Source organism: Dendroctonus ponderosae, unplaced genomic scaffold (genome assembly GCF_020466585.1).
Source record: "Dendroctonus ponderosae isolate FM_Combo_2020 unplaced genomic scaffold, Dpon_F_20191213v2 Dpon_F_20191213_1, whole genome shotgun sequence".
NCBI classification, from domain to species: domain Eukaryota; kingdom Metazoa; phylum Arthropoda; class Insecta; order Coleoptera; family Curculionidae; genus Dendroctonus; species Dendroctonus ponderosae.
The window spans coordinates 38404557-38421041 of NW_026017110.1; the positions used below are offsets into that span (position 1 = coordinate 38404557).

The following is a 16485-nucleotide window of genomic DNA, read 5'->3' on the forward strand; positions in this document are numbered from 1 at the left end:
ACAAGTATGGAAGTAGGTGGCCCAAATGGCCAACACGTGCACATGTGGCGGTGGTGCATATGTTTTAGAACCTTCGATGGTTTGATGTTAACTCTTTCTCTCTAACTAATAGACTATTCGTATAAGGGCATCTCACTTTATGCATCCAATATTTTTTTCCTTTTTAACGTTTGATGGATAATTGGGTCGGAAACGCATACGTTAACTCGGAGATAGAGCACACCTCGGTTGTGTTGCTGCGTTATCGAAAATGTTATCCTGAACTGATAAGTTGCCATAACGTGTGGCCGTTAAAAATAGCATTTATGATACAGCATAGGGCTGATTCTTTGGAATTCCGAATTCCTCCATGGCTTCCCACAAGCGCGTTTGGATTACACTGTCATATGCCTGTTTGAAATCCACAAAGAGATTGTGGAGATCTCGGTTCTGAGCTCAGAGCGGCGCTAACCTCAATGAAAATGTATAAAACAGGTGGAGAGGACCGCGTTATGTGCGAAATGCAAAAAGCGGAAACGTTGGCAAAACCAATGCTTATTTTGCTGAACAAATGTCTCAAAGAGGGCTAGGATCCCCGAATAGTGCGAAAATGTCGGGGTAAAACTCACATTTAAGAAAGGAGACTTTACAAACAAACGTTGAAAATTATGCTAACTACATTATACAAACTGATGACAAAGACACTAACAAATCGCCTGAATAGTAAATTCCAATTCAACCAGCCTATAGAGCAGGCAGGTTTTAGGAAAGGATACTGCCCAGTCGACCATATCCAAGCGGTCCCCACACTGACAGAGAAATGCACCGAATATAACATGCCTTTGCATATGGCATTCGTTGACTATCAAAAGGCCTTTGACTCCATTGAGGTATGGGCAGTGCTGAAAGCCATTGGCCGGGCAAGAATCGATTCTAGATACTCGGACTTAATCGATCAATTTTATGAAAAGGCGACGTTCCAAGTCAACATCAAAGAAGACATGCGAACGGAAAAAAATAATGTCCACAGAGGTGTGCAGCAGAGAGACACGGTTTCCCCAAAGCTTTTGGCACTAGAAGACATATTCAAAAACCTGAGGTGGGAACAAAAGGGTGCGTGTATAGACGGAAAGTACCTAAACCATTTACGTTTCGCAGACGAAATTGTAATTGTCAGCCAAGATATAAACGAACTTGTGCAAGCTTGAAAAGATGTTGGCCTCTGCAGGCCAAACACTTTTCGCCCTTTTACCGAAAACTAGTATTTTTTGTTCAACTGACAGCATGTAAAACTTTAACCAAATGTGCATTGCCACCATTTAAAAAAATACTTGAATAACATTTTTTTACAAAAACACGCCATAATCGAAAAGGAATTGCTCGAAATAACGTTTCAAAAAGAAATGGAATCGCCAACAGCAATCCGAATTTATCTAGTTCTAAAGTTGGTCCAAATTTGTCAGTCTACCGTTGATTTGCTTGAGGTGTTTAGTTTGATCTGGTGGCAGCCACTTCATTGGGGATTTCGACCGGGACACTCGTACACTGGACAGGAATTGGCTTTAACAGAAGATATTGAGAAGGGTTTAGAAGAGAGGAATCTAACAACCGGAGTTGTCTTTATGAGTCGATCGGCATATGACACCGTAAACCAAAGAACCCTCCTTGCCATGGTTTCTAATACTACTAAGAATTTCGAGCTAACCAAAGTAATTGAATCACTCCTACAGAATAGGAGGTACTACGTCGGACTAGAGGGGAGAAAAAGCGCGTGGAGATGACAAAAGAGCAGCCTTCTTTAGAAAAGAGTCATGTTCTCAATGCTGTTAAAGATACAATCCGCGAGACTCCATTGCTCTCACCAACAGGTTTGAACTAATTTTTGCTGATATTCACAATTTTGATTAGCAAGCCATATGTATCATCGGATACAATGTTTTAATAATATTCTTGCAACAATGCGTTCAAGTTTTAGAAGCAATTGTTATAATTGTGTGATACCTTCAAGGTTACCTTACGTTAGCTACGTAAAAGAAACCAAACTGTCACTTTACAACTGATTGACAGTTGTCTAATAGTAATTTGAGCATATGTGAGTGTTCTGAAAGTAATAGGAATTGATATGGGACTCGGTAGACCCTAATCTTTAGACGAAAGAGGGCGAATTCAGGCTTATCTTCAAAACGATAAATTGCGATATATATAGAGAAAGGAGTGAGAACATTAGACAAATGTGCAAAATTGAGAGCATCAATGATTGGGTATCGAAGAAAAAACAAGAATGGAATCAACACATAAATCGTATGAGAGAGGATATATGCTAGTTCGTATTGCTAGAGATAAGTCGCCAAATGGAAGACGAAGGATAGGTCGGCCAAGAAAGAGGTGGAGTCACAATCTGGATCATGGCTAATAAAATCGAAGAAGGAACAGGCCATAGTCGTACCATGAAAGAGAGGAGAGGAAGAAGAAAAAGATAAATTTCCAGAAAAATTGGTGATTCAAAAAATGCTTATTTAGAAGACAGCGGAATCTACGAAAATAATCGACAAGGACGCACTTAAACTGCAACAACACTGAAGGAACATGGTACAATTCTTCGACTTGCATCCAATTCTTCATCGACAGCTAGACAAAAAAGGGATCGAAGTGGAAGTCATGCATCCGTGCGCACTACCCAAATGGAAATAAAGAAATGTCAAAACTTAAAAAGAACAAGACTACACAAGGAGCCCTTCCTTCTTGCACGCCATCGACAAGAACGTTTAGAGATTTCACGCCTTTGCCATAACCGGACAGATGAATGAAAAGAAGTTTAACCAGAGACAAGGGATAAGTCGTGTCTCTGGTTTAACTTAGATGTACTGATGATTTCAAATATTACTTTCATGGCGTCAGGAAGGAGGAACATTTTTTGGCTCGTAGTCATAGTCGGGCATGTTCAGTAATGATTTAAGGAGCAATTTTAAGTCAAGGGAGAGTTGGCATGGAGTTTCTAGAAGGTCGGTAAATTGCTTGAAAGCATTTGTAGCTGATGCAACGAAAAATTGTTAACATATCAGCTTTATTTTCGGATGAAGAATGGATTCTGCAATAAGACAATGCACCAAGAAGGGTACAGTAAACGAAATATACTCAACTTATCACGCGAGAAAGGATTATTGGAATATTTTAACAAAGTATTCGATTCTCAAAAAACGTTTGACCGAGTCCACCACTATAAAATGGTCGACATACTGAAGCAAATAGGAATGAGTCAAAAATATTTAAACATAATTATAAGCTTATATTGGAACCAGACGGCAGTTTTGAGAATTGATGGCAGTCACACAGAACAAATAAATATACCGCGAGGAGTGAGGCAGGGATGTGTTTTATCACCCATCTTATTTAACGTGTACTCAGAATACATCTCTCGAGAAGTACTCGAAAACATTGAAGAAGGAATCACTATAAACGGTACTAAACTTCATGTTGGCAGATAATCTGCAAGGATTAGAGAGTTTGATGGATAGGGTTACCAAAATTAGCTCACAGTACGGGTTAGAAATGAACGCAAAAAAAACCAAACTCCTCATTGTAAGTAAGAGAAACATCGCGGAAAACAGTTTATAGATCAATCACAGTAGAATACAAAGGGTCAGGCAGTACACATACTTGGGTACAATCATTAACGAGAGATGGGACAACTCTCAAAAAATACCATGTCGCATCGAGAAGGCCCGCTCAGTGTTTATTAAAATGGGCTCGCTTTTTAAAAGCCATAATCTATCCTGAGAGATGAAGCTTATACTCATGCTTTGTTACATCTTCTCGGCCTTTTTGTATGACCTGAAAACATGGACACTTACTAGAGAGACTACCAGGGGAATTGAAGCGTTCGAACTCTGGCTCTACAGGAGAATACTGAAAATATCTTGGAGACAAAAAATGACCAACACAGAAGTAAAGCGACGGATAAAAATAGAACCAGAGCGGTTGGATACCGGAGAATGTCGGAAACGTCAGTATTTCGGACACATAATTAGGAACCCATATAGATATGGTTTCCTTCAGGAAATCCTGCAGGGCAAACTTAACAGCAGGAGAGGAACTGGCCGAAGAAGAATCTCTTGGTCGGCAAATCTTAGAACATGGATTGACAGATTATCAGCGGAACTTTGGCAAATTACCGAAACAACAATAAAAGCTTCGTTCTCAATATCAGATAGCAGATCATCAGTTGAACTTATTTTAAAATGTACAATTTTAAGAGACCACTTTGACAATTATGATTACCGCAGTAGGGCGCCAATAAATGAAAAAAGCAGTAGTGCAGTAATAAATATCATTATGACATTTAAAAGAGTGCCAAATCATAGTCATTATATAACATTTGTAGAAAAAAGAATTAACAAACATTGAAATGGCAACGCTTATTTCAATTATTTAATTGACAAGAAAGCTGTATGTGCCCGACAGCTTCACGACTAAAGGATACAATATTAAAACTATTCTGAAAATGCATAATTCTATTTCGGTAAAACTGTCACTCCTCTGGAAAGTCTCAGTTCTGCTGGTGCTCGCTTCTTCACATCATTGACCGAGGAAATAATGTTTCAGTCGTGACCTCTAATAATATTTTTTGTTTGGCTGTGTATCCTGCCCCTAGTTATACGAAAGATTCACTTCCGTTGCGGTTCTTTTCTCAGTGCTTTACTGACTGACGATTGAATGTTTCTGAAATTTCTGAAAGAAGTTTGTTTGCGGTTTGAAAATATATTTGCTGAGTATTTTGCCCTAAAATCCATGTAAGAAAAAAAGTATTCCAGTTATTAGAGAAAGTACTTTAGAGAAGTTGCCTTGACGTTTAGATAATAGTTCTGCTATCTTTACTGAATTATACTCTTAAAAGAGTATTTTAACCATTAATAAATAAGGCTGTTTTTGTGCAAGATTGTACGTTTTTTGTTAATGATTCCTTAACTAAAATTGTGGACGCATTGCATTGAATTTCGTGGCAATCATCAAATGCATGTTAACAAATAAGTGCTATTAACATTTTTTTTTGTTTAACTACTTTGTTACTTTATAAATGACTGGTCTTCTTTAATTATCTTATTAAGTGTTTTGAGGTTTTCCCTATATAAAATTTTTCACATTGACAACAAATTTTGCAAATTCCGTTTTATTTATATTCTCAATTTTGATGCCAATTGGATTTTCAGAGTTGAAGATAGTTGTAATCTTGAATTTGTAACCTATCGCTAGATTAAGAAACACATTTTTATTTTACTACTTTTTTATGTTACTGCGAAAGTTATAAATGCCCTATATTCATCCCAAAAATATACTAGTTTCAACTAGCTCTAGTGACTTGTGAACTGAACTTTCTAGCAACTAAAATAATGTGGATTTGAATAAGTTCCTTATTATTATTATGGTTAGTTATTTCTGGATACTTTTTTAAGACACCAATTCGCTCAATCGATCGTAAATTGTTGTAACTCACAAATTTCTAATTCGTAATCCTATCCGCCTCGGTAAGTAAATGTTGACTTGGGTTTATGGAGAAAACTGAATTTATCAGGTTTCCCTGGTGCGTACTTATAGTATTACTCGAAACTGAGAGAAAGTTAATACTTATATCCAGGGGTGGGCCAGAGATTAACTTCAATTTCCTGCAGCGAGCAAACTCAGCTGAATTTATTACAACGTATGTGTTTTCCAAAGGCCTGATAGTTGAAACGAATTTTCACTATGAACTTAACTAGCTAACATTTTAGATAAGAACGTCATCACAAAAGATGTTACTTTACAATGTTTTTACAAGGCTTTTAATTGGAATCAAGGACTTATTTGGTGGAATTTACACATAAAAAATTTTTCAAAGTTTACATTTGAAAAAAGTTAATTTCTTACTAAGTTTATGTTTGAACTGTTATCGAATGAACTGGTTTATGTGGAAATTTTCCTTTAGCAGTTAGAGTTGTTGAAAAATTAGTTTGTCCTCGCGTTTTTACGAATTGAAAACTTTATTATTGCAAGTGTGAAGTCGGACTTCCACTAGGCGATATAATCACATCCTAAAGAAGTGATTATTTTTATCAATTCTCAAGCGATAAGGCCGTACTTTTTTCCGAAAAGCCTACAATTTTGAGAAGAGTTACCCAAATAAAAGAAGTTAGATTAAGCGTAAGAAAATAATTGAAAAAAACCGGTTCTCTATAACTTGAATTCCTAATGTGAACAAAATAACATTACACAAGAATACATTTTTAAGTACCCACCTCAATCAACCTACATGACACAGTATAAAATATGATCGAAACATTCTGCTTTTCTGTAGTTTGCCACAAAATTATATATAACTATTAAACATTGAAAATAGTGACAAAATATACACTATACAGGCTCTCAGAAAAATATACATTACACAGCTCTCAGAAAAATATGGCAGTAGCGAGAAGCTCGTTCCAATTTACATCAGAAATTATTACTTACATCTACCATCCTACAATAACGTAAATTAAATTGGTTTCTATCAGCGCTACCAATCATCTGCTGTTTTTGATGTCATAGCATTGAAAAAATAAAATACTTTTTCAACAGTAACATTATTTTTCAGTTTTCTCTGTGACTTTGGGAACGAAAATGTAATATGTTTAATAAAAATGTTATAATTTGACGCAGTTTCTGTTGGAATTAATTTATTACTTGTGTTATCAAATCTTCCGATTTCGAGTATCAATTGCTATTGGCAGACGTTTTCTGCGGGAAGGTTGGGACAACTTTATAGTTTGTAATTTACGTATTGTAGTATACATATAAATACAAACAAAAAACTGCGCATTCAAAACACTGTCACTTGCTTGGTAAAGCAGCAGAAAGTGTCTATATAACGATTTTATTTTAGAAGTTATAAAATATATCTTATCATATTTCTTAAATATATAGAAATAATATAGAAAATTGAGGAAATAAAAAGTTTCCAACCAGAGTTGATGTGCAAGAATACTGAAAAGCGCGCAATCATGTCAATTTTTAATTTGAGAAAGGCATTAAGAGTCCTTAGGGGCTTACTTGGCCCGACATTTTGAACCCCTCAATTCCGACCTATGTATGTAGGAAGGAAATAGCTTTAAAAATGTTTTCTGTGAAAAAGGTTAAAGTATTATATGACTTAAAAATGCGTTAAACTCATGATGGTAGTTCTTCCAACATTATTACAAGGTCAAAATATGGTTGTTAGGTTTCAGATCTTAAACTTCTCAGGCTTTTGCAAACAGGCATAATTAAAATAATAGCAAAACCCACAAGTTTATTAGGTTCTTATCTTCTGTTATCCAATAGGTGGCAATTTGTACAAGTTTGAAGATATTCAACAATGCCATATATAATAAATAATAGTGGACACACTTGACGTCTAAACTTAGATTTGATTGTTTTACTACCATTTTGAATTTTCTAATTTTCACTATTTCATCAAGTTTCCTTCTTTTGCATAAAACGATCTCAACTAAGCTATTTTTAGGTGGCTTTTTCTATTGAAATCTTGTACTGTAAAATGTATGCATATAACTATGCATTACTTGTTTTAAATATTGAGGTAATCAATTAAAATGTCATCGATATTAGAGTATGTGAAAAAAAATCGAGCAGTTTTCTACCACTGAAAATTCGATAGGTGCCCAATTTATATATCCTATGAAAAATGTAATCTCTATATTGAAAGATCTATGCAATTTAGTACAGTTATGGCATTAATTATAGTGTGTTTAAAGTTTTTAGTAATATATAATCTTTATAGAGACAAGTTTTTAAATAATTTAATTTTTAATTTCTTTTACAGGGCTACGAAGGATCGCTATTAAAAGTTACCAGTAAAAATGGAAAGACTGCTTCGGTAAGTGTTCGATTGTCTTACTTAAACTTTGAAGTTTATAACTTATTAGAAATGACACCAGAAAGCCAATTTTGTTACTACTTTTCTCAAATACTCTTATTTTTTACGCAATTGCAAACATCTTTGACCTGCACATTTTCCTACACATATCCTCTACATCATGTTGTAGTTGAGTTTGTGGATAATTTCTTCACACTCTATCAGCAAGCTCCTTAGACTTCCAGCATGAGGATTTCAGTGACTATTTTGTGGTGATTCTCCTTGATATACGTTCAAAATCCGACAAGTGCCTTTCTCAGTTCTGAAGTTGAACTGTTCACTGAAGGTTCCTCTTTCAGTTTTCGATAAGCAGCTCTTTTACATAATTTAATGATGCCAAGCCAAAACTGCTAACAAGTCCGTGGAATTGGCTGGTCTCAAAAATTGCGTTTATCATATTAGTTATTGCTGCCACTTCTTCCTTCACAAACTTTGAGCACTTTATTTTTGATTCAGTCTGTTCTTGGAGCTTTCTTGACTTAAAATTTTCCGGTGATTCCTGGTAAACCCCAATCACGGCTGATTGGTGTTTACTACTCCGCAGCGTTTGTACTGTTCCCCTAATAGTCGATTAAAATTGGCCGTCTTTGTTCCGATTATTGGTTTCTCTTTCGTGTCTGCAAAAACGCCAAGACACCCTGAAGCTTGTTCCGCGTGAAGAGCTGGGATTTTTGAATGGTCTTGTCTTGGACCCTTTTGCATGCTCCAAATGCTCTGGTTCTCTACGTTCAGTTCCATCGAGCAACTATTTTACTGATGGTTCGTGTCCTGTCTTAAGTTGTATTTCAGGGTTTTCCTCAGTTTGTTTACGAAAAGTCTGTTTTCTGTCTGTGATGATAGGTAGTTAGCTCCTCTTTCGGAAACTCGCAGTGTTTTTTCTTTTAAGCTACTCGATGCCCGATCCATTCCTTCCTTGCTTCGAATATCTGGAATAGTTGAAGAAGGACTAATATCTAAGTCATATCTTGAATTGATATTGAATTTTTCTAGTTCATTTCTAGAATCATTTCATCGTCCAGTATTAGTTTTGGATAGGGGTCGGGCTTTCGTGCAATATCGGGTGTTGTTCCCTATCGAGTTTTCTTTTAAGTTTGTTAGTTACGCTAGGTGATGAAGGTGACAATATGATGAGTCATCATCATCATCAGCCTCTCGATGTTCACTGCTGGGCATAAGCCTCCTCAAGCGTCTTCCATTTTTCTCGATCTTGCACAGTTCCAATCCAGTTTGAGCGCCAGCTACCTAGTCTCCCTACACTTCGCTTCTCATCCCTTCCAGTAACTTCTTCGACCATCTCCCGTTCCTTGTTCTAGCCACATGTCCAGCACACCGCCATTTCAGCTTTGTAATTCCTTCTATTATATTTTGGACTCCCATTATGCGTCTCAAATCCTCGTTTCGGACTCTGTCCCTCAGGCAATTTAATGTAATTTTATTATGGTTGCCCTTGTCAGGGTGAGAGTTTCTGCTTCGGATGTGACCACCGGTAGTATGCATGCGTTAAAAGTTTTACGTTTTAAACTGATAGGCATGCCACTTTTAAAGACGCTTCGTAGCTGTCCAAAAGCAGCCCATCCCAGGGAGATTCTCCTTTGAAGCTCGTTCGTCTGGTCATCATTGGCGATACTGATTTCATGACCCAAATATACATACATTTCTGCTATTTCTATGTTTGTTCCGATAATTTCTATGCTTTTACTGGGCACTAAATTTGTCATTAATTTAGTTTTATTAAAGTTTATACTAAGACCCATTTTTTTGCCTCTGCGTGTAGGTCTCATAACATATATCCTATTTTTCATAAATCGTCTGAGATAATAAGGATGACGTCAGCGAATCTGAGATTACTGAGATATTTACCATCGACATTAATGCCCTTGTCCTTTCATTCAAGAGATTTAACAGCAAATTCCAATACAGCATTGAAAAGTTTTGGCGACACAGTGTCACCTTGTCTTACTCCGCGTTTTATAATAATTTTTTATGTGTTTGTGTAAAGTTGTACTGTTGTCGTTGCTGTCCTGTATATTTTGTATATTGGTTTGGTGTATCTGTAGTCTACCCGACATTGTTTAATGATGTTCTATGTAGTCTACCCGGCATCTAAATATGATGAGAAACTCTTTTCTATAGAGGACTGGCGCCACTTTCACAACCAAGATTGGCTAAAATGGTTTTTTACCATTAGCTTTTATTTTGGTTTTCTAAGCCGCTCCCCCTACGGGTATGGCAAAATAATTGTTCTTGTTTTGGCGTATATAACTTAATATAACTTATTCACTTTCCATAAGTCGTCACAATATCTGCTATGGTTGGTGTCTCTGGAATTACCGGGCTTTCGTCAGTTTTAGCCTTTTGTTTCGTTATATATTTTAATACTGTAAAAATCGTCTTTTAAAGAACACTTTACTCTTGAATTAAACCTTCTACAGGGCGTTTTCCAATTGTGTGATTCTTTTTTCAAAGTGTCCCTCACTGAATAGTTGTTCTTTTAAATGTTATTTAGAGCATTAAGACTAAATAGAGTTTATAAATATATCTGTCAACATGTGCAATTCTTCAAAAATTGGATAATATACAAGGGAACTTTTCTTCGATCTTGGAGACTACAGCAGATACGGAGTATGTTAGATGGACAAATAAATTCAGTTTTGGATGCTCCATTTTAAACCGATTACTTTTTGAAAATCTTACATCTTTTAAGAAATATTTGAAAAAAACTAATTAAGACATTAAATGGAAAAGTTGTAGAAAATTGCATTCCAAACCAAATGCCATTTCTATCCTTTCAATTTAATATTTTCATTTAAGATTAATATTGACGGAAGTATTAGTATCTAAATATCTGTTGACAGGTCGCAAATTTTGAGAAAACACGATTAGTTAGAATGTAACCGACCGACTGAACCAAAAGATGTTAATAAGTCCCATATAAACCTAATAAAGCAGCTCAACATAAACGATAAAACAATGATAAAAATAGAATATGGTCTAACAGAACTTAAAGGCCCATCCGGCATTAGATAGGGAGATCTTAGCCCATGCCATTTTTCCATCATAATGGACCAAATAATTGAAAGAGTGAACAAAGTCGATGCATGATTCAGATTGAACAACCGCTGACGGCAGAGAGCGAAGATATCCTGCAACACCTCTATAGATTCAACCTAACTAAGGCTTAATATGCAAATTTTGATAAAAAAAACACAATCTATAGCGATATTCAAAGATCCGATCCGATGTAAGTTGGTGGCGAGTGAGCGCATTATACATCAGGCAATTAATTTCAACTATGGGGGTTACAGGTATCGAGCAGCAGAGATACAGTGAATGAGGTGGTTAAACATATCAGAAAAGCCGTAAGAGTATCAGAGTGTTTGCAGGATATAATTTGGAAGAACAGATATATGACCACATAGAGCAAGACACGAATTTATAAGAGCTGCACCAGACACATAATGACCTACGCCGCCGAGACAAGAGCTGAAACCTCTGTTACCAACAGAAAAATGAGAACAGCGTACACCGAAATCCTCAGAACAATCAAGGGGATTACATTGCATGACAGGATACGCAACGGCAACACCAGACGAGAACCGTAGTGCAGGACGTTGTCAGATGTGTGGGAAAGAGACGCCGGTGTTGGAGAAACCACATAGAACGAATGAGCCCAAACCGAACTGCAAAGTGCGCCAAAAGACAAAGACTAGAAACAAGGCGCCCAGCTGGCAGGCCCCGAACGCTCGTATGAAACATCTTGACATCGGGATCACAGGAATGCGGATCACAGAATTTGACAGGATGTTGTCCTTTCACACGAATATCAAGAAGAAGAAGAAGAAGATTGGTTTCGAGTAGAGCATTCAAAACTGCAATTCTTTGCCCATTTAACTTTCTTCGTAGGAGCTATAGTTTGGAAGATTTCTATACTAATCGAAAACAACTCATCCTGTATGTGCAACAAATGTGTACAAATAAAATGCGCTTAAATTTTCTTAATTCATTCATGATGTCCACGAGTATATTCAATCTTCACTTACCCCGCTTCTTTTATTGAGAATTTTTCGGGTATGGAAAAAACTGGTTATCCTGTTAATCTGGCTCAAGAATTCGATTAAAATATTAATCACAACCAAAATATTAAATGCCTGAGAATATTTTTAATTATTTGAAAAGTTTGAAGGCATGACAACTTCAAAAGTTTCAAATATTTTTATCGGCTAAAATAACTGTTGAGGAATAGGGATTTATCTGACAGCAACAGACCTGAAACCATAAAAATGGGGCAATTAGTTTCCCTTGGATGTAATAAGAGTCTTTAAGATTTTCGTAATTTTTGAAACAAAACATCCACAACTGTATATGAGTTGTAAGGGCTGAACGTGAGCTTTTTTTATGGGTATATTAAGAGAGATGCTACAGAATCGGCTTTCTCCAAAATATCAAATTGAGTTCGTTTTTAAAATACTGAAATCAATCGAATTTCCTATATGGAAATTGCTTTTACTTTTTCCAGTCACGAAACAGGGACGCTATTTCTTATAACAGTGAAATTGTGACCAGCAGCCTGTACATTGAGGCCTCCTATTGAAACATATACGTCATAATAATTGGATAAATTTTGGAAAATTATTATGTCAAGCATTTTTCTGTCAATATAGTTTAAATATACGATTTTATGTTTATTTCAGCCTGTCGGTTTCGTCACATTCAACACAAGAGCAGGAGCCGAGGCTGCCAAGCAAGATCTACAGGTGGGTTTTCTTTTGTTTCTAATCTATATATTTGACGTTTACTGCTTGTACTGTTACTAACACCATACCCAATCAATTCGCTTATCATCAACTTTGTAAAATCCCATCTAAAGGATATCATATTGAAATATCAAACCAGGGAGGTAATTTGGAACCAGTCAAAATAACTAACAGAGTTTAGTTAAATTTCGTTACTTTTATTAAAGATCGTTAAAACTTCGGTTCATTCCAACCTCCAACATCTGACAGATGCAAAGCACGTGCGATCTTTCGCATTATTTTTATCATTGCCATAAAACATCATCGTGATTCTCAACTCTCAAGGCTACTCACGAAGGTATCAGATATATTTGCAGATTTTAAAAACATAATTATACAAGGTGATTCAAAATTGGTGTCATTCCTCTGGAGGTGTTGTGTGGCGGTGTTATAGGAGTACAGAAAAACTACTAAAATAAATTAATTGTTATTAGAAATTGAGAAATTTGGAAAAAACTATATCAGAAATACGGCAGCAATGTTTTTCAAGGTAATCGGCCTAATTGACATTGCGCAACACTAGAAACAAGCTAGTGCCTGTGTAATCTCTTTATTATCCACTCTTATCAAGCAGCTTCTCGTATTCAGTTAACTAACTCGTGCTCCATTTGTATCTCCTTGCGCTATGTGTATCGTACAAACGTGGTAGGAATGTAGCCGGTATTTATTTGGTGCCTGCGAAAGTGTCAGTTATTGTGCTTTGAGTGCCCCTGGAAGGCCCTGATTCGATTGCGTCCAATACTTGTTCCTCTGTGCTTGGAACCCGAACATCGATTGTCGTCCACTATCTTCCTGGAGCCACTCTCCTTGCCCTTTGTTGGCGTGAGTTCTTTCAGCTTCTGCTATGTTACTGTAGCATTTCCCCTGAACCAATCGCAGATCGGCAAATTCGTGAAAGAAAATTCAAAGTAAGTCACAGTTTGACAAATGCTGGTTATTATTGACAAAGGCTATCGACCTGTAACTATCTGCTAATGACAAAAAATATCATTGCCGCTTTGACTTTTCATTGACACAGACAAAATTGTAGATGAGTACTTTTTTTATATCAAAAATTTTTGTGGTTTGATAAAATGATCTCTATTTTTCTTTTAGAATGCTTAAGTATTCCAATAGGCTACCAAACAAACGTGGACCCCTTGCAAAATAATGCTTAGTAGCAAAGTTGAAATTCGATCTTCAACTGTTAATATCTTCTAGAAATTTTCGAAAAAAATTTATTCAAATCTTTTCTCGCACTCCGCAAGGGAGCCTCTATCACCCATTAAAAGGAATGATGCCAATCTGGACAATCATGATGTCATATCTTAATTTGAACTAATTTCTCAACTTTTTATCATAAATGATTTTTCTTCCTTTATATAAACATAGTATTATTTATTTTTTTATCTGTTTTTTTTCATATTCTTTGCACATACAGGTTGTGTGTGACCTAGTTGCAGCATATAATTTACTGAGCTTAAGAATTGAATATATGATTGATTTATTAAGTGGCTGTACAATTGACTGTTGAATAAATTGAATACTGCGAAATGTGTCGAACTGTGTCGCGTAATCCAATTTTTTTAAACGCTCTAAATTTATCCCGAAATATTCCATCATAATCAACTATAATTTAGCTGTTATAACGTTTTGGATCAAAGAAATATAGAATATGGTACAAATATAAAAGCACGCGGTCACTTTGGAGATATTTGATTGAGTTGAAATTCGATCTTCAACTGTTAAAATCTTCTAGAAATTTTAGAAAAAAATTTTTCAATATTTTTCTCGTACTCCCCAAGTGAGCCTCCATTACCCCTTAAAAGGAATGACGCCAATTTTGAATCACCCTGTATAGATGCGTTGAATTAAAACAGGTTTGTGCGACATACATAAATTCAATGCAAACAACGCCAAATCTGATATAATTATCTGAACGTTCTACTTAAAAGCAATGCATTAGTTTGTCAGTTTCCCTGAAAAATGTACACAGATTGTAGTATGGTTAAAATTGAAATTTTCTCGAGGTTAAAATATAAAATACGAAAAGATTTAATAATAAAAAAGTCACATCGACATATCAAAAACAAGAGTATTTAATTGAAACTGAATACAAAATTCCATGTCAATAAAATTTGACTTTATTCAAATCTTTTAATCAAAATTTAAAATTTTATTATTGACTGAAAAGAAAATAGGTAGGATTGAATTCAAAATTTTCTTCGAAATACTTTATGGAATTATTAGCATATCGTTATTAAAAGCCCCTGTATATCTGTATATATCAATTATTGTGCCAGGTCAGATTGGCACATGAATATACAAATAAGTTCCATGGGAAATCTAATAGTAAGAGAGCATTGCTTCTTGTTATCTTTTCGAGCATGTATAAATTTCCACAGAAGCATCAACGCTTACAAAGAAGGAAAATTGTCTCCGACCCTAATAGTTTATTGTCTTCATATATTTACGCCTATATACTAAAAGAGAAACGAGTCTGTGCAAGAGAACCTGGGGCACGTTATAGCAGCACGTAGCCTCCATAAATCCCATTTATAACTGAAAAGCAGCTACCATGTACGGGTATAAATTATCTGTGTCCACTGCTATTATCCTAATTAAACATTAGGCTCCCGAAATGGTAATGTGGGAGCTAATTTAAGTTTGCCATTGGTGGAAGCATTATTTAATTAACCGATGAAAGGGCGAAAAAATAGGGATACCTGGTTCTCAGGGGAATGGAATTCACTCAGTTCAGTTCCTTTAATTTTTGCTTGAATCTAATTGTACCCTGGGGGATAATGTTATCAAAATCTTGCTAATGCTAGTTACTCCATTTAATTTTACTCAATTCTGACAAACCAGTACCCACTTTAAATTGCGAAAAGGTTTTAATCGCGACTCATTGAGAAACATATGCATTGCTTGAGGATGCGTCAAAAATGGCACTGACTAACAGTTATTCCAGAAACTGGGGAGTATTGAGTTTCAATCCTGAGTTTCCAGGATTCCCAGGAAAGCCCATCTATTTTGTTACAGTGAATAATTTTTTCTTAAAATATAAGGTTTTAAAGGAACTGACAGCTTTTGTTTAAGATTGACTCGCAGTATATTTTCCATGAAATACTAAGTAAACTGTTTTACAGCTAAATCCTAATAAAGGTTCAACTCATGCTATTGATTAAAGTGACAAATTTAAGTTTAATGTCGTTGGTTTTAAATGGACTTTTGTATCCGAAACGTGCAATTCCTAAATCAAAATCTCCGGCAAACTGACTAAACTGAACTTCTATTCTATTCTAAATGCACATACGTGTGATTCTTTATATCATTTTGTGTCTTACATCATTTTTCAAGTGTTTAAATTTAAAAAAATGAAGACTAATGTTTATAATTTAAATTTCCTGTGTTGCTTCAATTATTTATCGTTTTTGTATCATTTCTAATTTACATACGTATAACAGGGACAAACGTTAGTTAAATACTCTATATTGTTTGAGGCAACTCTGTGCTCTAAAAAGTTAACTTTTTTAGAGTACAGAACATAATATAACTAAGAGAAGACGGAACTAACTCTTCTTCAGCTCTTATCAAGTACAACTTTTATCAGCCACAAACAAGATGGCGCATCTGAAAGGCGTCATCTAAGTCTAGTATTTAAGGTATTGTTCTGAATTCACCTCAACGTGCAATTTACATGTAAACGACGTATTCATTTGCGCCTAGCCTCAGTTTATAGTACTGTATCCAAAGCAATCCTTATGTCGTACTTTTTAAACAGTACCTAATGAAGGTTTTAATTTTTTT

The 16485-nt window shown here is 35.5% G+C and overlaps 1 protein-coding gene across 4 annotated transcripts in view; it reads left to right on the forward strand.

The window, feature by feature from the left end:
* LOC109541567 (protein couch potato) overlaps positions 1–16485 on the forward strand; it is a 408542-nt gene that overhangs the window by 346106 nt on the left and 45951 nt on the right. For all 4 annotated transcript variants that reach the window (XM_048661257.1, XM_048661259.1, XM_048661258.1 and 1 more), the window contains exons 3-4: positions 7811–7864; positions 12595–12657. In XM_048661257.1, the coding sequence (XP_048517214.1) occupies positions 7811–7864; positions 12595–12657 (117 nt within the window). The remainder of the gene's footprint in view (positions 1–7810; positions 7865–12594; positions 12658–16485) is intronic.